This window comes from Acanthisitta chloris, unplaced genomic scaffold (assembly GCF_000695815.1).
Source record: "Acanthisitta chloris isolate BGI_N310 unplaced genomic scaffold, ASM69581v1 scaffold9153, whole genome shotgun sequence".
NCBI classification, from domain to species: Eukaryota; Metazoa; Chordata; class Aves; order Passeriformes; family Acanthisittidae; genus Acanthisitta; species Acanthisitta chloris.
In genome coordinates, this window is record NW_008664374.1 from 46,545 (window position 1) to 73,591 (window position 27,047).

The 27,047-nt window shown below is 43.0% G+C and overlaps 1 protein-coding gene across 1 annotated transcript in view; it reads right to left on the bottom strand.

The window, feature by feature from the left end:
* Positions 1–18,921: 18,921 nt before the first annotated feature.
* LOC103799036 (glycosyltransferase-like protein LARGE1) overlaps positions 18,922–27,047 on the bottom strand; it is a gene marked incomplete at its 5' end in the record, with an annotated part of 40,117 nt that continues 31,991 nt past the window's right edge. The window contains 2 exons of the mRNA XM_009071328.1: positions 18,922–19,507; positions 24,276–24,471. Coding sequence (XP_009069576.1) covers positions 19,310–19,507; positions 24,276–24,471 — 394 coding nt within the window. The remainder of the gene's footprint in view (positions 19,508–24,275; positions 24,472–27,047) is intronic.

Genomic DNA, 27,047 nt, shown 5'->3' on the forward strand with positions numbered 1-27,047 from the left:
TACATATCCTAGAGAGGGAAGGAGAGACTGTGAAGAGCAGGACAAGAAAGCTGGCAAAGCCCCCCACCTCGGGTACCGATTATCACCAACCTGGAGCAGCAGCCGGCAGAGGGCAATGCTAGCCCACGTACACAGCACTCCACTCGCAAAAGCAAACAGGGTGACCTTATTTACCTGCCAGTGTCCCGAACCTGTCTGAAAACTGTGTGGAAGCACCTGTCTGGCCCACTCAATACAAATACTCTTTATTTTAAACCAGTCTCACAGCCCAGTGCAACTGGCTTTTCTGAATCACTTGCTATGCACGATGGTCTGAGTTGCTATCTGCTGCCTTTCAGCTATGAGGCAGGTAACTGATAAGCAGTTTTGTGCTGCGTGATTTCTCTGTACTTTCAGAGTGTGCCTGGTTGAGCCTTTGACACTGGGCTGTGCAGCTTGACACCCTTAATATCTTCAGAAAGGTGCCAAGCAGAACTGCAGTCTCAACTAACAGGGCACAGGTCAGAAATAGGTGTGAACTTCCCCGCTAAGGAGCTACAGCCCTGGGTCATTCTTTCAGTCTATTGCCTTTCCCTTCAGTTGCTCCTAAAAGTAGAGCAATCAAGTTTTGAACTGCTGCAAGAGTTTTCATGCATGATAATGAACTACTGCCTGTTTATGACCATAAACTTCAGGTCATGGCAATACAGACTGCTTTTTGTAGTGACAGGAACAGGGCACAGCTCAGAGACAAGGGCAGGAGTGCTGGTGTGCAGGGAGAGCACTTGAGAGAACGGGAAAGTGCCTGGGCTTGCTGGACTCCCAGAAAGAATTGGGACTGAGGTGCCGACAGGGAAGCAATTCTGGCAGAGGCTTGGGCAGAGCAGGACTGTGGTGGTGAGGGCTGTAGGTATTCCTGTATGGGCTTCATGAGTTTAAATGAATCAAACTATCATTTTGTTTCAAAGGGACCCTAAAAATCACCACGTTCTAATCCCCTGCCATGGGTTGGAATACCTTACACTAGATCGGGTTGATCAAAGCCCCATCCAACCTGGCCTTGAACACTTCCAGTGATGAGGCATCCACCAATTCTCTGTACAGTCTGTTCCAGTGTCTCATCATCCTCACAGTTTGTATAGCCTTGATAGAGGCTATGCACTACTGTGAAGAGCTTGGCTCCTTCTTTATAACCTTCTTCGAGACACAAAGGGGCTGTGGTTAGGTCCCTCTGAAGCCTTCCCTTCTGCAGATTGAGCAAGCTCAGCTTTCTCATCTGCTCCACACAGAGCAAGAGATTCAGTCCCTAATCAGTTTGGAGACCCTCCCCTGAATTCACTCCAGTTTATTGATGTCTGAGCCCAAAACTGGATGCAATATTTCAGATGTGGCTTAGTGAGTGGCATAATCCCTTCCCTTGAGCTTGTTGGCCGTGCTACTGTTGCCACAGCCCAGATGGCCAGCAGCCATCCCTACTGCCAGGGTCCACACTCAGCTCACCACCCACCAGGACCTCTGTGGTCTTTTTCAGCAGAGCTGCCCTCCAGGCAGGCAAGTCCCAGCCTGGGTTGCTGCACAGGGCTCTTCCTTCCCAGCTGCAGCACTTGGCACTTGATCTTGTTGATTTTTCTAAGGTTTCTGTAAACCCATGCCTTCAGTCTGCCTAGGTTCTGCCAGACAGCTACTCTGCCCTACCATTGTACTGATCTGCCCAGCTGTTTTTACCATCACCCGTGAACATGATGAATATGCACCTTGTCACATCCCTCATTAATAACCCAATGGCAAAGCCTGTTTTTTTCTTTCTAAATGCAGAACAACTTGGAGATAACATTTAGGAACATTTCACCCAGGTCAAATATGGATTTATTTTTTTTTAGTAAAACCAAGACACTTCAGCTAGTTGGATTTTTTTTGCTAGTTACTGCTACATTTACAAGCCATTTAACCTCAACCTGCTTCAGATGGCTCAGTTCTAAAATGGGCAAAGCCCCCTTTCCTACATCACAGGACTCTATGCACACAGGACACTAAATATTACAGCCTTTGGTGTAGGGTTTCAGTATTTGCTACTCATTTTGATCCCCTTTCCTGCCAGGCTGTTCTACATTTAATAATAAAAAGTAGGTTTTGCCATGGGTTATTATTAATTTTCTTCAGCCTGGTTGCTTTCTCTTTACAGAGAAGACTGGGGGGAAAGGTAAGGAAATAGGAGGGAGGAAACTGGTGAGGAGCCTGTCCACTGTCCCCAGAGGGTATGACGTCCCTGTTCCTGTGTGCCAGGTTGGTACAATGAAGGGTTAATGGATTGTACTTCACCTGGAGGCCAGAAACAAGTGGAACAATGCAGGGGAATTTCTTGGCACTGTCCTGTTTAACAACTTTATCAGTGACTCCGAGGATGTGACAAGGTGCATATTCATCATGTTCACAGGTGACACAAAGCTGGTCGTGCCCCTCCCTGCCCAGTACTGCCATCCTGGCAATCAACAGACCTTTGCTTCCCATAAAATTTTGCATGGCATCTCTGCCCAAAAAGGAGGGATCCAGTCACACATTCTCACCTTGTCACAACACATGTACACATACAGCCCTGCACCTTTCTCTTCTAGTCAAAATCAAGCAGAGATGTGACACAGGCTGAAATGTTTTCCTTGTCAATAACCAAATGCTCTAACTCCTGTGCCTTTAGCTTTGCAACAGCCTGTAAGGCAAACTGCACTGAGTGCTGGAATCAGCAGTAGAATCCCATCTAATCTTTTTTTCCACAGGAACAGCTGGGTTAAAAATCTTTGACTAACAAGTTTTCACTGCCATACTAATCACTTTTCTTAATCAAATCAATGAAGCATCCAATTTAAATCTGTTTCTCATGAAACAGGCATTTCACAAAGATTCAGGTGCAATAAATAACCACCAAACTCGGAGACACCAAGCTGAAAGGGGCTCCGAGCTCCTGATTCCTGACTTTCCTGGCAGCCAGAGATGTCAAGGGAACAGCTCACGGTCAGGGCTGTGCCTGCTCCTTGCTGGGCTGGGGCAGGGCAGATAGACTGCTGGGCCTCTAGTGTGTTTTGTTGTAGCTGAGAGGAGTAGCTGTAGTGCTGTAGCAGAAGGACTTTTACAGGCTCCAGCTGAAAATTAAACATCCTGTTGTTATTTTAAAGGATATTTGAAGTTAAGGTCCTATGCCTCACACTTAACTGGAATGAACAGAGCTGGTGGATTGTTTCTATTGCTCAGAATAAACTTACCCTCTCTGCAGGGAGAATACAATGAAATTAAGCCAGATCATGCAATAGGCAGACGTTCCTATAGCAAGGCAATTCCCAGTCAGAGAAGAAAGCTCTGGTCCGTGAACTGCTTCTATGCATGGAACCAAACCCCCTGCTATGCTGGAAAGCAAAATCATGATGATTCTATGTCAATGGGTTCACTGAATGGGGACACAGTGACACAGATTTGTGCCTCTGCTCTCTCTCCCTTCCGAGTAATTCTAAGGAAACTACAGAGCCTCAGTGAAATAATCTGAGACTTCCCACACTCTCTGCCAGCCTCCAGCACCTCAGATGGACATTGTGTGAAAACTGTCTCTGTGAGTGCAGCAGCACACAGAGAGCAAGGAAGAATTTGCAATGGCAGTTCTTCTCTCCATGCTCGATTTGCCCTGGGGTCTGTAGGCTTCCAGCTTATCCATATGAAAGCATACAGCCTCAGCACCCGGAAAGCCACTGCATAATGGAAAACTACAAAGAGAAGGAAAGAAAGGCTGAAGACAGTGTCACTAAAGAACCCAGCTCCAAGGAGGAATGCAATTTAAGACTTGAGAATAGGCAGCATTGGGTTTAAAAAAAATTTTGAATAGATGAATAAGTCTTAAGACTTGAGAATAGGCAGCATTTGGTTTAAAAAAAAATTTTGAATAGATGAATAAGTAAATGCCGTCATTACAAACTGACATTTCTGGTCCTTGAAAGATGTCTCTGCTGTTTGATGGAGCAGTTCAACAGCCTTCTGAGCTGTGACGCTTACTGCCCTATTAAAGTCATATTGGAACTGAGCTGACTGATACATGTTAAGGGAGCATCTCATGTTTGTTTCCTTCGGCTGATCCTTTGAAGATTGAGCTTCTCTGCAGAAGCCTCTGAAGACATCCATAACAGGACCATTCCCAAGGAGACACAGTGCAACTTTCTGAGCCACAAAGGATTTCTCTGCAAGAGATTGCCACCAAGATGGAAGCATAAAGAATGCCTGCACACTTCAGCCAAAGGAAAACACAAGTATGTGAAGACCGGGTGCCTTGTGACCCATTTGACATGCAACATGTAGTGGCTAGTGCCTCTGTGCTCTTACAGGAGACCACCCCACATCCCTGCCCCATCCCCCAAGATGCAGCCACACTGAGCCTGCCAAGCCCTGCTAAAAAGTCCTAACATAACATGGACAACTCCTTTAGCAGCTACTGTTTCATGCATGCCAGGAGGCAAATTCCCTATTTAGGGAAATATGACATGAGCCAAAGAATTAGTTACAGGGTATTAAAGTGGATGAGGTGCTGTTATCAAATACGTAAGCAAACAACACTCTAGGTAATTAACAGACACCTATAATGAGCCTGCAATCTGTATCAGTGGTTTGTCTACGAGTCTCTGGATGTTGCTTTGTTCCTAAAAGCTTCCTGTAACGGTTTGTCCAGGTAATTCTGATGGACAAGCCTGACTTTATAAACTTTCCCTGGATTATTACAAGACAGCACATCAGTAAGAAATAGCAGTAGTACAGATCTCCCAATTTCTTTAACATAAACCTAAGTAAAGGTTTCCCACTTGCTGCAAACACTGCTCAAGCTGAGCAGGTAAGGAGCAGATTTGTGGGTGTGCACATGTGTTCTCCCAGAAAGGAGAACGAGTAATCAGCTGAAAAAAGGATGAGCTCTTTGGGTCTCTCTGGGAGCAGTGCTGAGGCCAACAGTGGATAACAGGTGAGCTGCTCCCTGAAAACAACATGATAGAGCTCTTCTCAGCAAGAAATACATGGAAGTCCTCAAGTGCAAGAATAATCCAAGGGCATGATAAAGGAAAAGCAACTGCATATGGATTCTCACACTTGCCTACGCAGTACAGGAAAGGGGAACGAACTGTTGCTTCTAAGAACTGATGTTATGCCCTGAAGCATGGGATGAATTGAACCCATTAGAGTTGTTCCTCCTTCTCTCTGGTGGCCACTTCAAATAGTGGCTTTTTTTTTTTTTAAAAAAAAGTGTGTACAGCACTTATAATTGCAAAATTAACCTTCAAAATCAGAACCCAACATAACTGAGGATGCTGAGCCAGACTTGGAGGGGGAACATCAGCAAAATGCTATTTCTCTCCTGGTATACAAAGGCTACTCAGTGACCAGCTAATGCTACAGGTTTCACCACAGGCAGTATTTGGGTTAGTACAACTGACACTGCCTTTCTAGCTTTGCTTAAGCTCTGCTTTTATTAATGTTCAAACACAAAATTACCAAAACTAAAGTTTTCAGGATGTCTCAGCACATGGATTAAAAAATCCAAATTTTGACATGTGAATTAGGTTTTGATTTTCCTTTTCCACACAGACCCTGGGTACCTTACAGGTGCCTTGACCATAATGGTCAAAGTACAGCATATGAGTCATACTCATGAAAGGACTCGAGCACAAGTGCCATGAGGAGAGGCTGAGGGAGCTGGGGGTGTTTAGCTTGGAGGAGGATCAGGGGAGACCTTATCACCCTCTACAACTCCTTGAAAGGAGGTTGGAGTCAGGTGAGGTTTGGTCTCTTCTCCCAGGCAACCAGCAGGAGGACAAGAGGGCATAGACTCAAGCTCAGCCAGGGGAGGTTTAGGTTGGATCTTCGGAAGAGCTGAGAGAGTAATCAGGCATTGGAATGGGCTGCCCGGGGAGGTGGTGGATTCACTGTCCCTGGAGGTTTTCAAGACGAGACTGGATGTGGCACTTAGCACCATGGTCTAGTAACCATGGTGGGGTTGGACTTGATGATCTTGGAGGTCTTTTCAAACCAGGTTGATTCTATGATTCTACTGCCATGCAAGAGTTATACTTAACATATAATTTGGGCAAGGAGAGAAAGGAGGGAAATCGTAGACTGTGCTATTGTGTTACATGAAAATCAAGCCAGATTAGATCTCTGGAAACCCAAGATGGAAACTCAACTGGCAAAATAGGGAGATACATAACCCTTTTTCATGCCATTTTAAGGGCTAAATGTGTGGTAGAATACTCATCAAGATCCCCATCCTAACACCTGTCTCTTGAGCAGCATAACATATCCCAAGGCAGCAAACACGCACACGTCCCACATCTGTCCCTCCAGTCCAGTCACTAGTTAACTCCTCTTTGAAAGCAGCTTGAAGATCAATGTAGCTACACAAAGAGCACAAAGAGAGCCTGGAGGAGAGTTGGTACAGAAATTAGTTAATGCCCCATCATTACTTCAGTCTTGTGAACTCATCCCCTTTAGATGAAACATAACTTCTGACCCCAGGCTAAACACATTGTGACCTGCCCTACTGTCTCAATCCTGGAGTATTAATATTTAACATAACTCCTAAAGGAATCACTGTTCTTTACTCCTGATTTGTCAGAGGTGGATGGGTAGGAAGATCCCTTCTGGGAGGTTGATTATTGAAAAGCAGCTGCTATTTACACAGTTAATGCCATTCACTTCTTGCACCTGCTCAGTTATTCATTTCCCAGTGCAAACCAGCTCTGCCTTTCTGCAAAGTTAGGGAATTTAAGGAAGTATTACCTGCATGATTTTTTTCTTTCTTTACAATGATTGCAGAGTTCAGCTTAGAAAACTCCCACTTGTGCATTTCCAGTCCTTCCCTGTGAGTCCTATTTCTACTTATTTATATGTATATATACTTTTCCAAATACTTATGTTTCTGCTAATGAATCCGAAGCCCTCTCTAACTTCAGTTGGAATCCCAGCCTGTTCCTGCACCTCAAAAAACCATTTGATTCTGTAATTTTCTAAAATACACCCAAGAAATTCAGCTAGCTTCCCAGCTTACACCAGTTTTCATTCATATTCCATCCAATCTCTGAAAGAGGCTCCACATCCAACATCCAGGGCCATCTTATTCTTTATGCTGTCCCTACAAATCTAAATTCAGGGTTGTCATCCCCAGCAAACACACTTTTAGAGTAGAATCTACTTTGAATTTTGGTTAAAGAGAAGACCAAAACAAGCTACAAAAGATTATGCAGTTGACCTATCTTCCCAGTCTTGACTCCACCTCCCCTCTTGATAATGAGTTCTGCAGAGAGGTCCTGGGCCACCAAGTAGAAAGAAAGCAGGAAGGGAGAGAGCTGTAGCCTCATGGATCATCTCATTAGTGCTAAAGCAGACCAGCTGTAAGTTAGATAAGGGGAGGGGCAGTTGCAGTTCTTAGCATCTGGAAAACTTAGCAGCAAGGATAAAGTAATAGAAAAGTGAAGACTTCTGGTTTTTGCATAGCATTTTTTTCCATCATTAAAAGAACTCTTACATAATGGAAAATTCATGCTGCCATATAAATTTTGGTGATAGAGACTTTGCAATACTAACTTGTTAGATGGATTTGCTGCTGTGGTGGTGGCAATGTGTCACTCATTGTAGAGTAGCCACCTGTTTGTTGTCGTGCTTATATATGAACTGAGTTAACTGCCCCCACCTGTTTCTTGTCTTTGATTATAGAAAGGCAACACGAAGAAGGTCAAGGTCAACTAAAGCAGATAGTAATAATATGATTAACTCTAAGCACATGATGACTCAGTTGTCTTCAGTGGGAACTACCTTGTACTAACGTGTCTGATTGAACCCAGGGCTGAAGGAATAAACCAGTTTAAAGGGAATGACAGTGCAAAATTAAAAGTAATGAAAAGCTTAAAGATGAGAGCAAAACAGCCCATGACCTGTCTCTTTTTGTTCCTGTCTGAAGAAATAACAGCCAGGATGGCCCTGAAATGAGCATGTGTCAAGTTAGACACTGGAAAGAAATTGAGAGGATTATTTCACAGACTGAAATGTGTAAATTAAGTGGTTTGTGTAAATGCAAGTTGCCTCAGTCTGACCCTGGAGGGGTTGGGAGATGGAGCAGAAAGAAGACACTTTTTTCATTTTTTTTCCCTTCCTGATACATTACTTAAGGACCTTTCCCCACACTGAGAGGGAAACAAGAGTTTGGTATCAGTTGAAGCAGAAGTACAGCCAGTCAGGTAATATACTGACAGAGTGGTGAGTTGAAGATTCAAAACCCTTCAGTGCCACAAGCCTTGCAAGAAAATTACAAACCTTGTTTCATTCATGATTCACCCTAAAGCGTTCCAATTCTGCCCTGGGGAATGTAGAATCACCTTGGCCATGAAAGAAAACGAATGAAGTTTGAGTCTTCAGAGGAAACATACATGAAAAGCCATTGTTGGGGTCTTTTTACCCTTTCTTTTTCACAGCTTTCTTACCTGCACTTTTGGAAAAGCAGTGGCTGGCACATGGTGCCCCTGCCCTTGGCAGAGCTGCACAGTCACCTTGCACAACCCAACCAGCAATGCCACAGGTAAATATTTTAACCATCATTGTGAAGCCCACAGCTTTGTGCTGAAATGAGAGCTTTCCTGGCTGTTAGCATAAGGTGTCTGTCACAATGTGCAGCACAGTCTCTGGAGTCCACAAATCACTCCCCTCCTGTGGCTGATCCACCCACACGTTTTCCATCATATAGATTGCTCTGCTCAAGCTTGTCAGCTAATAGAGAGTATAAGGCCTTGTAGCACTTACTGCTTAGTTTCCACTAAACTGAAATACTCTCTGCAGAAGTCCTGCTTGTTCTATTGAGTACCAAAGAAAACTAAAGGGAATGTAAGAGTGGTCATGCACAGGAACAGGCTGCCTAGGGAAGTGACGGAGTCACCATTCCTGAAAGTGTTTAAAAGTCGTGTAGATGTGGTGCTTACAAGCATGGTTTAGTGGTGGACTTGGCAGTGCTGGATTAATGGTTGGAGTTCATGATCTTAGGAGTCTCTTCCAAAGTTAATGATACTATGACTCTATGACCAAATCCCACACTGTGGGTCTCAGACAGCTGCCAAGTTTCATGGGCTGAATCTGGGCCTGAATGGTTCCAGCTGGGCACCTAAAACACTAAGAATTCTGGCATGTTTGGTATTTACATCACTTTGGTGCTACCTTTCTTCAAGTTTTGGATACTCTGCTGTAGGGAGCAGAAATGGATTCAGTGATGTCAACATGACCTATAGTGCATTTGGAAGAAAAGAGCATTGTTATGCTAGTTAGTGAATGTCCATGCTTTGGAACCATTCTACTGGGAGATGGCTTTGTGAAAAGCAATCCAAATGCACAGGAGAGGAACCTACAGACCAAATGATCTATACAAATTCTTCTGAAGTCATTATTTCTTCCAGAGCCACACATAATCACTATTGTCATCTTATGCATGGCTACCAACTCTTAGTAATTTGTCAGTTCCTAAGCAATCTGATCTTATTTTGGCATTAATGGTGTTAAAGGCCTAAGTCTCTTCCTCTTCTCTCCCTCAACAGCCCAAGTACTTTTTTTTCCTCTTGATCTATACAAATTCTTCTGAAGTCATTATTTCTTCCAGAGCCACACATAATCACTATTGTCATCTTATGCATGGCTACCAACTCTTAGTAATTTGTCAGTTCCTAAGCAATCTGATCTTATTTTGGCATTAATGGTGTTAAAGGCCTAAGTCTCTTCCTCTTCTCTCCCTCAACAGCCCAAGTACTTTTTTTTCCTCTTAAACATGTTCTTGCTGATTTAAGGGAGACAGGTATGGAGAGATGTCTTTTTCTAGGTAATAGTTATAAGCAGATCTCAGCACTGTCTGTACTGCCTTTAAAATACCTGTCAACACCTACCTATGGCTGGTTTACCCATGGATTTAGGGGTGCAGCAGATGAGAATGTGGAGAAGAAGTGGAAAACCCAAGAATGGGCTGGCTGAAGAAGGATCCTGAAATTCAGTCCTACAGAAATAGTCAGAAATTTGTAAACTGTAGAAATTTGTGCTTAAATTTCTGGCTTGAGTAGGATACTTAACCTCATAAATACTGCTGATTTCATCCCCATTGGACCATTTACAATTACTCTCAAAACTATATTTTTTTCTGGAATATCCATGGGTGTAGTGGACAGAAAAGTCTGAATAAAATGAATATGTTAAATATGAACCAAAACATAGCCAACCCATTCTTACAGTTTGGTGAATTTTTGCTCAGGTACAGGCTTGAAGATTAAAATTGATAAAATCCCTGCAGAATAAATTCCTGTGGAGGCCCAGGTGCCATGCCAGAAACACTGCTCTAGTAATGAACTCACGCAGTGGTCTAGTATAAGCCAGCAGACTTTCATACTTCTGGGAAATAAAGCCTGTGATAGCACAAAGAAAAAAAATCCCTAGGTTATAAGAAAGGCTCTCTCTGCACTAACAGAGTGTTGAGGACATCTCAACGACCCCTCAGTTCTATTATTCACTCCAGACAATGCTGTAATGTTTGCGAGTCTGATAGATGCAGAAGAAAGCTGTAACATCTTAAGAAAATACACAGAATAGAATAGAATCATAGAATATTCTGAGCTGGAAGGGACCCACAAGGATCAGTGAGTCCAACTAGTGGCCCTGCATGACAATCCCAGGAAAAACACCATGAATCAGAGCATGTGCATGAGAGATTGTCTAAACACTTTGTGAGCTCTGTCAGGCTTGGTGCTGTGAACACTTACCTGGGGAGCTGTTCCAGACACCAACCACACTCTGGATGAAGAACCTTTTCTAACATCTAACCTCCCCTGACACAGCTTCAAGCCATTGCCTTGGCTCCTGTCACTGGTCACCAGAAAGAACAGAGCAGTACCTGCCTCTCTGCTTCCCCTTGTGAGGAAGTTGTAGGCTGCTATGAGGTCTCCCCTCAACTTTCTTCTTCTTCTCCAGGCTGAAGAAGCCAAGTGATCTCAGCCACTTCTCATACAGCTTTCCCTCTAGACCCTTCAGTATCTTCACGGATGGTCTCTAACAGCTTTAGATCCTTCTTATATTGTGGCACCCAAAACTGCACACAGTGCTCAAGATGAGGCTGCACCAGCACAGAACAAAGTGGGACAGTCACCTCCCTGGATTGACCAGTGATGCTGTGGCTGATGCACCCCAGGACACAGTTGGCTCTCTTGGCTGCCAGGGCACAGTACTGACTGATATTCAACAGTGGATATAAATATTTAAATTGAACAATATGAATAAAAATAGGTTTGGCAAACTTTAAATTTCACATATGAAAATGGAAATGAAAGCAACAAAAAAGATAAAATATTTGTGTCTTGGGTGATCTGACTTGGAGAGCTGTTTTTAGTACATGCATTTGCTTTGCTCTATGAAGTGTAAATAGAAGATGAAGGTGCCTGTATTCTCTGCATTCATGACAAAAGTTGGCAGGTTAACTTGGTGGTTATTTTGCATTGATGACTCTCTGTGAATGTTAATCCCTGTGATCCTTGTGGGTCCCTATAGAACTCAGAGCTTGGTTTTTGGGTTTTTTTTTGATTGCCTCTGCTGTTCTTTGAATAAACCTTAACAGTGAAAACTGCAAGATGTAAACTCTCCATGAGCCATTTGAACCCATATGGAAATATTAATTGATGGTATGGACAGAAAGCATAATTCTATTTGTCTCTCTATTCTCTTATCAACACAGACAACATAAACTTACTGTCCAGCCTGAACACTGAGTCTTGGGTCACCTGGATTAATTGGTGTTAATATAATTAGCAAACACTGGGCAAGGTGTCAATACACACATCTCTTGTTCTCATCCTGAACCAGCAAACTGCTGAGTCCCATCTCTTCCCAACCCCGAGGGGCCTCTGTCACTCACAGCGAGCATACATCAAGAATGCAGAAAGGCTCAGCAAAGTCTATAATCAGAATAATAGATTTCGTACTGAACTCACTATTGCCATCTAAAATAAACTCAAAAGCAGACAGTGGTGCTGCTTCTTTCCTGCTGCTGGTGGTTAGTTCTGACAGGATGAAGAGTTCAATCTGCGTTGGATAGTTTTCCCTTTCCTTATAGCATCATTGGAGAGCTCTGCTGGAACAACAGTTCCACAGGCAGATCAAAAGAAGAAATTCTATGAACCTCACTAACTCTAGCTTTGCCCCAACCATTGACCTTGGTGCTGACAATCTGAGACAGGCTGGGTAGTCAGACTCCCACTGTTACCAGGCAGCTATTATCTTTTTTATTCCTTTTTCTTATGAGCACCAAAGGATCAGTGTAGGAAGCCAAAGAATTGAAATAAATTAAACATATTTGAGCTGAGAATGGTTTAATCTCAGTGCTGACTTGAATTTTACAATTCATGGAACTGAATGCAGGTGGGCCACATTGGCCAGTGTTGGGTAAGAAGTGACACAAATCCAAAATAAGCTTAGTCCAACCCACAGATCCTATGAACAGATCTTCTGAGGGACCTCAAAGTGCTTATGTTTTCCTCATTCCTCTGGAAATCTGGCTACTTAAAACAAACCCCTCATCACCATCTCCAGTTATTTACTCCATTTTCCACTGCTTACCTGACACACTGCTGATAGCCTTTAGAGTGCTCCCAGTGATGGAGCAGACATGCTTGGGCAGAGCTGGGATTCATCACTCTTGCAAGCTCAGCTGCTAGCATTCCTAGGTTGGGGGTGAGTGCTGCAAGGCCTCTGAATGTATAATTACCATCAGCTCCATAGGATCCCTCCACACAAGAAAGCCTGTAGAACAGAGCTGCAGGGGTTCTGCTCAGAAAGCCTGAGATCATGGGGGATAATTGATTTTCCTAAATCACAGTTTATACCTATCCTTTGGGGAAAAAAAAAAGTAAAAAAAGTGTGGCTTTGCTCAGAATCAAGGCAGCTATAATATTATGAAAAGCTCAATGAAAGCAAAGGGAAAAAAGAATTATCACCCAGCTGCTTCATTTACCTGAATATCATCTACTCTGTGCATAGAATGAAAGATAAGTCCTCTAAAAAACCCCGAGCGAATCATTGTGTAGAGATTACATCCTATTATATGTGTGCCATGGGACAGAAAGAAGTTGTATGAGCAAGTCACCAGCTCCACCAGCATCTCAAAATTTCAGACCCTCTAACTTCCACATGAGTGACTGCAGCCTGAGAATGAGTCTTGTGATATAATGATCAATGTTGAAAATTCACACACCCATTGACTGAGAATTATGTTGCCATAATACTGAGGAATAGGCTTAGCTTGGCTTGAATTACTCAGCCTCATGTGTTTGGGGACCTCTTCTTGAATACATCTGGGGAGGATAGGGTGTCTCCCTGGCTGGAGAATTACTCCCAGGTCAGAACTGTTTCTTTTGGAATGAAATCTTGTGTTGCATGGCAATGGACCATGGAACTCTCAAATGCAGCCTTTGCTACCTCCACAGTAACCTCCACAAATCCCATGTTGCAGAGGTTTAGGGCATTTTAACCCTACAGAAATAGTAGTTTGCTGAAAGCAAAGAAGCTGTTCTCATTATATGAGGGGAAACTATACAGAATGACTGAAAAGAATACTCAGCTCTTAGCCTGGGTTTCAGATCTGTTGCATCCTGACACCCTCAATGAGCTAACACTTCCATTGGAGTATCCACTAACATGTCTGAACAAATATGATCCATCACACAAATAAATATTTGGCTGCCTTTGTAATTCCCAGATTATTTTTTCAACTCATCATAATAATTCTACTCTGTAAACAAACCCCAAGCCCCGAGTAGATGTAAAAGGAAAATGTTCCAGGCAGCTGACACATACATAGCTCCTTTTGAAATTCTCAAGGACTTTGTGTCGTGTTTCAGGAACGTATTACTACTGCTGAAGACAAATTCCTACCAGAGCAAGGTATTTCTAAATTTGTAAGCATTTTCTAAGCCATAATTTGCTGTGCACAGCCAGAAGCTTTTCCAAACAATTTTATATTATGAGACAAAGTAACAATCTTCAAACAATCCCCAATTCATCTAAATGTTTGGGTGTAAACACAGCATCTAAATATACATGAGGAATGACTACTGTGAAAATTGCTGCATTTAGCTATCAGTGCTTCTGCACTTTCCATACTGCAGTGGAAATACTAGATTATTGGCTGGCAATGTCTTATTTGTTCCGGTCTCATCTACTGGAGTTGCACTAACTTAGCTGCTTGTTTTTCCTAAAACTGAGCAGCCTGGTCTAGTGGGGAGATGTCCCTGCCCAGGGCAAGGTGAGTTAGGACTAGATGACCTATAAAGTCCATTCCAACCCCTAAAATTCTATGATTCTATGAAATACTTTCTTGAGCTAACAAAGATACATTCTCTTTTTAGCACTCCCACCGTCAAATACATTAGACCTTGCTGAAGTTCATAAATAATGACTCTCAAGCCACTTGCTGAGCTTGCTGTGTTCTGCTCTTGCTGCCCTGAAACCTGAGGAACACCCATACTGTATCTTGCCGAGTAGGAAGGAATGTCCTGTGCAATGCCTTAGAGTAATATCTCTGCTGATTTGCCAGGACTCCTAGTGCTTCTGGTCATTAATCTTTCTCAGCTGAAAACAGATGGGGCTATTAGGCAGGCTGGAGTAATGGGGAAACTGGCAAGATAGAGAAGGAAATGCATTATCTTCTGGATAGAATTGCACATAAAAATGAGAACATTAAAAATGTATTTTTCATCTTTAATTGGACAATATATGATTATACCTACCAGAAAATAACGTGCAATGTGCTTTGTGCAGGGTATTTATAAATTGCTCAGCTGTGCTAGGGCCTTATTTTCCCCTGTGGAGAGAAACAGGAGCTACAATTCCAACCAGGTTTTTTGTGCTTTTCTCTCTAACGCAGGGTTTACTCTGCTGCAACAGCTACTGCAAACAACACTGCAAAGTGCCTCTGCTTGTTGCAGTAAAAAGGAAATGTAGTTTAACAAACCACATGAAGCCTACCAGGTAAAAATTCAGTACTTTAGGAATAATGTAAGCGTATGTCATATTCAGTCTAACAAAAGCAATGGCACTGCAGGTACAGCTGCTAATTCCTTTATGTCACAGAGTCCAAGAGGATGATTACAAACAGAAAAACATTACAAATTGCAAAGTGGAATCAGATTGCTCACATAGGAAACTAACCAGGCTGGAAGGAATTACTAAAAGTAGGGCTTGGAAAAAAAATCTGATAGTATACTAAGGACTATCCAGGATAAACAAAGACATTTTCTAGGCCTGCCAGGTAGGCAAATGGTAGATGACTCTTAGCTAGAAAACAATAGGATGAAAACTACAGCCAAACTTTTGGAAGTTTGGCTGTAGTGACAACAGAGAAAAAAACATGGAAATATATTAGAGGGTTACAATAAGGCATCAAATACAGGCAAGTGCTTTGCCCAAAACTTAAACTTGCAAAGCCTGTTTTATCTAAGGGAGAAGCATGAAAAAAAAAGATGAGAGGACTGGGTCCCAGGCAGCAGATTATTATTTGCAATAATAATTATGTCTGAAACGTGGTTGGGATGTCAGAAGGTGCTTGGCAATACACAGTTCAGGCTTTGGGACTTGAAAAGTTTGCAGTGACTCCTATGTGTCAATGATTTGTTGTGGAGAAGGGAAAAGGGAAACACAGAACAAAATGTGTCAAGATAAGAGCCCCAATTAGATGAACAAAATAATTTTGTCAGATTTGATTTCTGATCCCTTGACTATGAAAAGGTTAGGATTCAGGAAGGTTAAAGAGGAAAATACAAACCCTCTAAACCTAGTAGGGTGATACTCAATGCAAATTTTAAAGCAAACCCCCTTTTTTCTTTGTAAAGGAAGAATCAGTGGCCCTAAATAAAAACGAACAGAAAAACTGAAGTCCTCAGGCTAAAAATGGAAAGGTCTTATAAAGAGACATGGAGTATGGTAACCCCTTAGGTGAATGGAAGACAAGTCAAGGAAATGTGGATATGAATAAATTGGGAATTTTCTAAGTTATTCAGGCCAAATAGGAAACTTCAGATATTGGAAATCCAAACCATGTAAAGTTGAAAGGAAGGTATGTAATAGTTAAGATGGAGTTTGAGGAAGCTAAGTGGGAATTGGAAGAGCAAACAGTAGGAGGTTAAAACTGAAAATACACATTTGCTCAGTACACCAAAAGCAGAAAAGTGGAGATAACCAGTAGGCCACCCCAAACAGTAAGTAGAAGAAACAATTAAAGACAATAAGGACATTGTCAAGAATCTAAATGATTTATTTGCATCAGTCTTCACTGAGAGGGTGCTGGAGTGATGTCTAAATGAGAGACTCACATTTTCCAAATATTAAAGATAAGGAGAGGTCATAGACTGAAGACTCAAGAGAGAAGTTGGTGGAACAAATCAATAAATCAAAGGCATTAACTCACCAGGTTTATCTGCTATTTCTTTAAGATTTCAGGAGAAAACTGAGAATTAAGTAACAAAGTTGCTAGTAAATACCTAGTAGAACAGAGGACTGGAAGACAGTCAGTGTTATAACTGAGTTGGGGATTTTTGTTGTTGTCGGTGGTGATTTCTTTCATGGTGTTGGAGAAGCCCTGGCAGTTACAGACAGATATGTAATCCTAACTTGCTATCAGATAAATTGGCTGAAATGTGCTGAAAAAACCCAAGCCCCACACCTCCCAAATTCTGAAACACAGAGACAAACATGACATGACAGATACAAGTCACCACGGTGACTAGAAGGGAAAAATAAAGGGACCTTTTGTACCTTCTACCAATCTTCTAGCTGGTTACACCAGCCAGCACACCTAAGCCTACCCAGGAGGATCCATGACTCACTGTACAAACAGGCAAGTAGCAAATTGTTACTTCCCCCTCCCCTATCCTCATCACAGGACCACTGAGAAGAGAATACTATGCACGTTGGTAATGGTACATCCAAACAATGTACAGGTCCTTGCTACAGGCTATGATCCTGCAGGGCAATCCAGATCATCCTTGGGCAATACTGCTAAGCCAAAGAGAAATGTACATCTGGAAATGAAAGTTTTGAAAATATATGAAACACAGTGGCGGCCACATTGAAGCTCTGACTGGAGATTTTACATAGGTACAACCAGTGTTGGGCCCTCTTAGGTCAGCTTTTGGTATCTTTCTGCACATTGGCTAAGAAACAGGACTCTACTGCAGGGTTCTTCTCACTCTCAATAAGCACAGTGACCTGAGCCTTTAATGGTGAGTAACACGAGACTTGGGGAGTTAAGATTTTGGTTTTTTAAAAAGAATATATATCTTAGCCAGGACTAAACACTCATTTCACTTCTTCCTAGCTCTTTCCAGCTTTTTATGTAAATCTTTACATAAAGCCATTAAGAACAGGAAAAAAAAAAAGCTCTTTGGAAAATTATGCAGTGATATATTCTTACGCAGCCAACACTCCCAGGGGAAAAAGTGAAAACTACACATAGCCTCCCACCCCTTTTTATTTCTTGTCAAAGATGTTGCCTCCTTTTTTTTTTTTTTTTTTTTTTGGCTGTTCTTATATATACAGAGAATGATGAACTGATATTTGTAGTTTAAATGTCTGGTTTAACTGCGTGGTTTCCACCGTAACAGAAAGCTCTCACAAAATGTCAGGTTAGAAATAAAACCAAGCTCTAGAGGGTTGAGGTGGGGAGGAAAGTAGAAGGTCCAGTGGCTGAAAAACAATATGGAAAAAATGTGAGCAGAACACAGTGTGGATCCATTTCCCAACTCAGGCAGTGGTATTGGTACATGTGGTTGTACAGGGATCTGGGGTAGGGAGACAGACACATTTCTCACTGAGTTGTTTCTGCTTTCTCTATTAACATTGCAACAGAAATTACAAATAGCCCTGCAAGGGGTAGTGCATTAAACCTCATCTCTTCATCCCATGTAAACACAACATTAATACTGAAGATAAAGAAAATGGTAAAAAGTCCAGTGTCTTGTTTTCTGCATTTTGCTTGTTAGGTTTCCTGTTCGCCCTCCAGCATACTCCTGTGTGTACCAAAGTTGTGAACTTAACCAGTCCACGTTCAAGCAAACACTCACACTCAGATTCCCAACACATTCTTTTCTCCCCCTCGAATGGGGAGTTTATTCCTAACAGTTCTGCTCCTTTTAATTATAAACTCCTTTAACGAAGTAGTTCTGAGACCTTGCAGCAGGCAGCAGGAGAGCACCAAGGCTACTAGTTGCCTTTTTACTAGTTTATATTCCCTGTTCAGCAATGAAGTCCACTTAAAGCCTAAGGCCCAGTGCCTTCATGGATGGGCAGCACTGAAATGAGCCTACAAATCAACATTCCCCTGGTACGATGTGCCTTACAGGTAAAATCCAATTCTTGCCTAAAAAAAAAGATAAAGAGTTAGAGCCAGGCCCTTTATCTTAGGAGACACAGTGAACCAGTTGCTCTGGTGAGCAACCATGAGATCTTACACTGACGACTTTTGTTCACTTTCTGGCAGAGCTACTGATCTTCTTTACTGGACCACCAAAATTGAAGATGGGAAAGAAACACAAGGGAGACATTTCCTTGTTAAGGAAAGGAGCAGCATTTAGGACTGGGGAAAGGCAGGGTGGAATATAGGGGATTTTCCTGATATAAAACAATTAATTTGAGAATGAAAGACCGACTGATATCATGTATACACCTAAACCAGTAACACACCTTCTCAGGAGTGCAGTACTGTATAAGTGTCCCCTGTGTTTCTGAGGCTAATTCAGACCTTTGGCTCATCCTGCATTAACAAGGTCATCCATGTTAAGAGGGCCCCTGTGAAAGTTCACAGGTGAAAGTTCCCTTTTAGAGTAGTGCAGATTTGAAATTCACAGGACAGCGACCCGAAGATCTTCCTTTACAGATAAAAAGCATGTCAAATTATTAAATAGCAACATGAAATCCTCTATTTTTGAAGGTCTGTCTTTGCTCTGCTGTTAAGAGAGCAAAGTGCATTCCCAGCCCCTGCCCAGTCCCCACCTTTGGTGGCATGGAGAGCGCCTGGCTGGCCCCACTCACAGACACCTCACGAATGCTAAAGCCAAAAGGCCTGGGGTAGTCGGGGAAGGGACGAATGAACATAGTCCGAAGACATGTCACTTCAAATTTCTACTGTTAGAACTGCCAAGTATGATATAAAACCAGAAAATATCTCTCAGTTTGAAGTTTGAAGACCAGGCCCCAAACGTTGAGTGGCTCTTCCTTCCGGTGTCCCTGTTTCCCACACGTGGGCTCTGTGGTGCTAGCTGTTGTTCTCTGCCGTGAGATATTTGAGGGCTGCAAAGCCGTAGTGGCGTGACATGTCCTGCTGGAACTCCTCCTTCAGGGTCTTGAGACAGATGCGATATTGCTTGTTGGAGCGAAACTTGGTGATGTCGAAGCTGGGGGCGTGTGGCATGTGGATCATGTAGGCGTTGGGCAGCACCGTGAACTCGTACTCCTGGGGGAGAAAGACACCGACTGTGAGGGTATTCCCCAGCCCTCTAGTGTACCTCCACAGGCAAACATGTTCCTTCCTGTAATTGTGCAGTGTGGGTCTCAGAAACAACAAACCCATGCAGATAGCTCAAATAAATCTTTTTTTTTCCCCCTCAAGTAGCTTTTTCTTGCTTTTATGAAAGATCAGTTGGTTTTAGCAAAGATTCAGGTTAGATGTTAGGAGGAGAAATGTTTTCCCTGTTAGGGTGCTCAGGCACTGAAATAGGTTGCCCAGGGAGGTGGTGGAGTTACCATCCCTGGAAGTGTTTAAGAGGCATCTGGATCTGATGCTAGAGGATATGGTTTAGGGTTTAGGGGTTACAGCAGTGACAGGTTAATGGTTGAGCTTGACGATCTTAGAGGTCTCCTCCAACCTTGATGATTGAATGATTCTATGATCTACTTTCTCTTTTCATAAAATCACAGAATGGTTTGGGTTGGAAGGAGCCTTTAAAGGTCACCAAGTCCAACCCCCCTGCACTGAGCAGGGATATCTTCAGCTAGATCAGGTTGCTCAAAGTCCTGTCCAACCTGACTTTGAATGTTTCCAGGGATGGACCATCCACCACCTCTCTGGGCAATCTGTTTCAGTGTTTTACCACTCTCATGAAAAAAACCTCAAGTGTTTTCAAACATTTTATTCCACATAAGCCAAATAATAGGAAAACTGTATGAAAGGCACACCTGAAGCCATGTCTGTAGCAGTGTGCTTGCAACCAACACAGCTGTGACTGCACACAGCATGGGTCTCAAGTACCCATGCTAAAACATGGCTTTGTCCCTACAATTTATCTTGCTTGGGATGCTGGAGTAAGCTATATTTACAAAGGCCAAATTGCGTCATATACATTGCTTTGTCTATATACTAAGATACTTACAGAGACAAAACTGTCCAAAACTATTTTTCAACCTGAAATAAGGGGAAAATATGATATCATTTACATGTGATGTGTGAAAATGAACCTGCTAATTCCATATGCTTTGAGAGGGCATTACTCAAATTCCTTCATGAAGTATGAGATACTGTGCTGATTCTCCTTCTGCAAAACTACTTCTCTGCTTCTGTTTATTTATATCCGACCAAGTTCTTTGACAATTTCTGTTGTCAAAAACTGATGGTTCTCTAAGTCTCAATTACTCCTGTTAGATTCTTTCAATTTTTATAGTTAAATACATGAACATTACGGCAAAGCTAGGAAAAGGCTGATCCTTAGACAAGCTGAAAGTTCACTAGTGTAGAATGTGCAACATCCAGGTATCTCCTGAATGGGTAGAAAAGTAATGTGAACATCGTTATTCTATAGTCAGTCAAAATACCTACAACAGAGTGGCAGCCTAGTGGTTGACTTAATGATCTCAGAGGTCTCCTCCAACCTTAATTATTCTATGATTCTACGCTAACCACTAGGAATGCCACCTCTGTTTTCATATGGAATTTCAAGAAGTCTGAGTTGTGTGGGATGCAAATGACAAAGAACGTCTGAAGCTTCCACAAGTAAATTTCCTATTGGTTGCACACAGTTTCTATCTACAGCTGTTGCTGGATTGACTCATTAAGCATCTCTGCATAGGACACTGAGTGGGGAAGGAACAGCCACAGAGCACAGTGGCTTTAAAAGAGGTGGTGCACGACTTCCTCTGGTTTGCAGTGTCCAGTCACTTGTAGATTTAGGAGTCTGTGCAGAGGCACAGAGTATCTGCAGCACAGAGGCAGAGCACTCCAAAATATTTCAGTTGGGAAAGATTGATGGGAGAGAACACACTTGTGCTAATAAACATATTTCACCTTTCTTCACCTAACAAACTATGATCAAGCCAGAGAAGACTGAAAGCCTCTGGGTTACAATGCTACCAAAAACCAGGTGCTTGAGCAATACAGCCCAAATTAAAATGGAAAAAACATGAACAGAATGCAATGTGGATCCATTTCCCAACTCAGGCAGTGGTATTGGTGAGCCTAAAGTGTAGCAAAGGCTGTAGCGCTTTCCCAGAGACGTTTGTGAAGCAGTAGCATGTGCTGGACAGTGAGGTGTAGATGCAGTGGTATGAATGCTCCTTCCTCCTTAGGAGATGCCTGTTCCCTGCCAGACAGTGCTAAAGTGGTAAATCTTTGTGCCAATTTACAATAGTGTCATATATATGGGAATGAGGCCCTCTGAGCTACTGTTTAGAATGACAAATGTATAACAAGAACAAAATAATCTGATGCTCACAGGCAGAGCTTATTTGGCTGGAAGATCCTTCTAAGTTATGTGGAATCAAATGGAAAAACAAAGGCTGGCACCATGGAGTGAGGAGAGCTGATAAACTGCAAGTTATCAAATATGTCTCTATGGGACCTTAAAACTAAGGGCTGAAACTGCACAGGAAGATGCATTTCCCTCATACAACCTTTTCTTTGTTCTCTGTTTGCGTCTCATGTCTGTAGTACTGCAGGTTAGGGACTGTCTGTGCTCTGCAGTGGTGTTCATTTGGTGCAGTGGTGTTCCCATCCCTCTAAAAGGCCTTCAGGGACATAAACCCTTCAAAAAATTTTTGAGTCTGCTGCTAATAGTCCCCTTTGAAATATGCCGGGCTGGGGTCCTGGAAAATGGGATGCTCACAGTCTAGTTCCACAGTTACTGGAAGAATGGGGAGAAGTTTCCTAATGAGCCCTCCCTGCTATGTGAAAACTTCTGTTGAGAAGGCAACACACTTGCAGGAACCTCTGTCCCAGTCTCACGGGTTATAAATTCTTTAGATAGAGACTGTTACTATCTATGTATTTGTACAGCATCCAGCTCAGTAGACATCTGCATGCCCCCAGAATAACAACCACGATTATCTCCATGCAGTGTTCTGCTCTGAGGGATGGTTGTGGCACAGGCTTTTGGTGAGGAATCTGAAACAGATCTCTTGACAGACACTGCTGTTGTGAGGAGCAGTGAAATAGCTCAATAGAGAAACTGCTCTGCATGCTGGTAATGAAGCCAGCCAAGAGCTGGCAGCAACCTGATCTGTGGACACCCCAAAGCAGAGGAATGCTACAGGGGGAGATAGCTGTGCGATCCCATATCTCCTCCAGGCTGACTTTGCGGGAGAACAGGCCAATACCCATGTTGCTACAGAGGAAAATGAAACTTCTTTTGAATGTGCTAATGTATTCAAGGCTAGAAGAGTGAGAAAAACAATTTCCCAGAGTTAGTTCCAACCTAATGGCCATTTAAAATACCTGTGCTATGATCAACTTTGAAATATGTTCCAATTCCCATGTGTGAATCTCTATGCTGGGCAGACATCTCTGAAGGAAGAATTAAACCACGAGTGCTAGATGCGAGCTGCCAGTGGGAACATAAGCCTTGTAATCCAGATTAACAAATAATAAATCATTACCCTGACACTCTCCACAACTGATGGTTAATTGATCAGTATTTGGAAAGAGCACTGGAAAATTACAGTGCTATAGAGGCAAAGTATTATTTGCATTAATATAAGGGAGAGGTTTTTTTTCTAGTAATAACTTCTTCTCAACATAAGAAGGTACAAATTTGTTGGGAATTCCCTTCTGCAAACAGAGGGCAAGTGGCTGCCAGCCTAAGGTGACCATGTGGTTTTGTGAGCCAGAGTAGAAAATATCCCTCCCATATACATACCTGCATGCAAATGCATTGTAGCCCACAGCCCAGAGACACCATCTCACACTAATGTGCTCCATGCCTTGTGCAGCTCTGCTTCACATAAACTGGTAAGAGTTGAGCAGAGAAGGATCATCTATATTCCAGAGTCATAGCAGAAGCCATCACAGAAGGATACAGATGGCCAAACCCCACTTTTTATGGTTAGCATGAAATGCTACTACTTCAAAAACTGGGATTGAAACCAAATTAAAAAAACCCACAACAAATGCAAACTAAAAAGAAATGCCATGGTCCAGACATTGCTGATTAGCACAGTGGTTAGCTTCCCATCCAAGAACAGCAGGGTGATGCAAACCCTGCCATTTCAGTGTGCAGCAGTACTGGGCTCCCATGGAGCTATAGTCACTGCCATCTTCTAAGCCCTAGGTCGGTGGCAGGGACCTTGGCAGCTCTGATAGCTCTGGTGCCAGTCTGGGACTCCTGAGCTTTCTCTGCAGCCTTATTCTTACAAATTCTGCCCAGCAGCTTCATCCCAAGTCACATCCAAGAGGCAGGTAGCCCAAGGCTCAAGTGCTTGGATCCTTTAGAGTCTGCTCCGCAGCCCCAGACTTTGGAATTGTAAATACCTTGGCTTTGCAGAGATGTGCTGTAAATCCCAGCCAGAAACTGAAGATGCTTGCCTTGGATTCAACTGAAGATTACTTTTTGAATTCTAAATTAGCATTTGGAACTTGCCAGCCTCTGGTTAAATGAAATAAAAATATCCAGCTAGGTCTACAGCTTCTCTAGTAGGTAATGGGGCTGGCAACAACTCCTGCAATGCTTAGGCATGCTGTTGATCAGGAGGAGGCCACTGCGAGGGTTGTGCCACTGTGAAACAATGACTTTCTCAGCACTGACAAATAAATTAACTCAGCCTCAGTTCTCCATTTAATACTCGACAAGGATTAAACTGAGTGTTCCCAACTCCAGAAGCAATCCTTAGGGCGCTCGGTAAGGCCAGATGAGCACTTTGTCGATGCAAAGCCTGAAGCTTTTCTATGAGACACAAATTTAATTTTAACAGCCCTGCTGCACAGCCCAGGGTGAGATATGCAGGTGTCATCTCCTCACCTGTGCATCCAGTTCCATGATGTGAGCTACTTTGTTCCAGCCAAATCCAACAAACCGCCTGTCATACTCTGGGCAGTCCTTCCTCACCACGACGTATGGCTCAAAGTCTGCTTCCCACTCGACGCGGTAGGGAGTGGTGGCTGTTCGCCACTTGGCAAAGTTCGTTGGAGCATGCCCTTTCGTCCAGACGTGGTACCTTCAACAGACATAAATGGCAGGGATGTGGGGAGGCAATTAGACAGAAGGCAGCTTGGCGAGGCAACAAAATGCTACTTGTTAGATGAAATGCTCAAAAAACAAGGACATTAGCTTGCAGTTCACATAATCATTCTCAGGGTGTATCAGAGGCAATTTCTAGGACTGTTTCCAGCACGCTTCTCTATGTGCTTAATGCTTAAACACATCTAGGCGGTGAAGGATAGTGTGAAAACACTACCTCATGCTAATGTGAGAAACAATTACAAAGTACACAGACAGTTCATCTGCACCACAAAGTGCTGTGTCTTGTTCCTAGCAACCAAGCAGCTGTAGTCGGTGCTCTAAAATTGGTGTGAAATTCTGTAGCTCAGATAAGGTCCCTAAAATCAGCTACTTCTATACAACTGTGACATTCATGATCTGGTTTTGTCATGGTTTAACCCCAGCCAGCAGCCAAGAACCATGCACCCACTCACTCACTCCCCCACCAGCGGGACAGGGAAGAGACTTGGAAGGATTAAAGGGAGAAAACTCATGGGTTGAGATAAGGACAGTTTAATATCACTCACTCCCAGCGGGACAGGGAAGAGACTTGGAAGGATTAAAGGGAGAAAACTCATGGGTTGAGATAAGGACAGTTTAATAGGGAAAGCAAAATATGCACACACAAGCAAAGCAAACAAGGAATTGCTTCCTATAGACAGGTGTTCATCACCTCCAGGAGAGCAGGGACCATCATGCGTGATGATTCCTTGGGAAGACAAACACTGTAACTCCAAATATCCCTCCCTTCCTCCTTCTTCCTCCCACTTTATATACTGAGCATGATGTCATATGGTATGGAATATCCCTTTGGTCAGTTTGGGTCACCTGTCCCAGCTGTGTCTGCTCACAGTCTCCCATGCACCCCCAAATTCCTTGCCAGCATGGCAGTATGGAAAGCAGCAGAGGCCTTGGTTCTGTGTGAGCTCTGCTAGCAACAACAAAAACATCTCTGTATTATCAGCCCTGTGCTCTGCACAAATCCCAAACACAGCCCTATACTAGCCGCTGTGAAGAAAATTAACTCTACTTCAGCCCAATCCAGCACAGTTTTATATGCACTTTTATAATTTGCATGAGAGACATCTGTAGCTCTGGATAGATGTACCATTTTATAAATTACTTATATTACTATTGCAGGAACCAAGATGTGTAATTAAATTAATAAGTAAAATATTACACAAAGGCTTTCTGCTGTACATGCTACATTGTGGGGAGTACTCATGTGATTCCCAGTGAGGTAATCAATCTGATTTACAGAAAAAGATCCTTTTATACTTCGTTAATCTTGTTTAGGTCACAGCAGGTCTCTTCCAAGCGCAGCTGGAATCCACCCCATTAGTCCCGGGGTCAATGACTCTCTCACCCACTTATTCTTACACTTTCCAAAAATCAATGAGGCAATCTCTTTCTGCAGATTTATAGAATAAATAATGAAACAAAGGCATAGAAGGTATCTGTATTACAACACTCTGAGATATGCAATGGAAGAGACAAAACAAATATCTTGCCAGTTCATAACTTAAGGTGCACTGAATTCACAGGGATGACTCAAATGCTAAAAGGGATTTGAGCATTAAAGATTGCAGAATTATGACCTGAGGTAATGTTTCAATCCCAGAAATTCTCATAACATTGTGAGCCATTGCTAAAAACATGGACATAAAATCAAAGCCTAGGAGTTTTCACTTGAACCATGTATGCTTAGGGCTTGTAACAGGAGGAAGGGAGAGGTGTTCAGCTTCATTGACTCTCCATGTTCAGGGGAAGTGCAGGAGGACAGAATTATTGGGTTAGCACTGGGGTCCCAAGTAAAATATGGCCCTTTGTAGGCTGCATTTCTAGACTGTAAACAGGTTTCATCACTTGGATGAGACACTCCCCATGAGCTGCAATGTGCGCTAGCAGCCCAGAAATCCAATGGAATCCTGGGCTGCATCCAAAGGAATGTGGGTCAAAATGTCAAAAGAGGGGATTCTTCCCCTCTGCTCTCTGAGACCCACCTGGAATACGGCATACAGTTCTGGTGTCCTCAGCACAAGAAGGAATGGAACTGTTGGAGCAAGTCCAGAGGAGGGTCATGAAATTGCTAAGAGGACTGAAGCATCTCCCCTATGAAGACAGGCTGAGGGAGTTGGGGCTGTTCAGCCTGGAGAAGAGAAGACTGAAGAAGAGAAGACTGTGTGGAGACCTCATAGCAACTTCTCAATATGTGAAGGGCCTACAAGGGAGCTGGAGAGGGACCCTGTGTTAGGAACTGCAATGACAGGACAAGTGGTAATGGATTTAAAGTGAAGGAAGCAAAGTCTAGGTTGGATGAAAAAAAAACCAAACGTTTTTACTCTAAGGGTGGTGAGACACTGGCACAGGTTGCCCAGGGAGGCTGTGGCTACCCTGACCCTGGCAGTGTTCAAGGCCAGGCTGGATGAAGCCTGGAGCAATCTGATCTAGTGAGGAGGTGTCCCTGCCCAGGGCAGGGGGTTGGGACTAGATGATCTGTAAGGTCCATTCCAACCCCTAAATTCTATGATT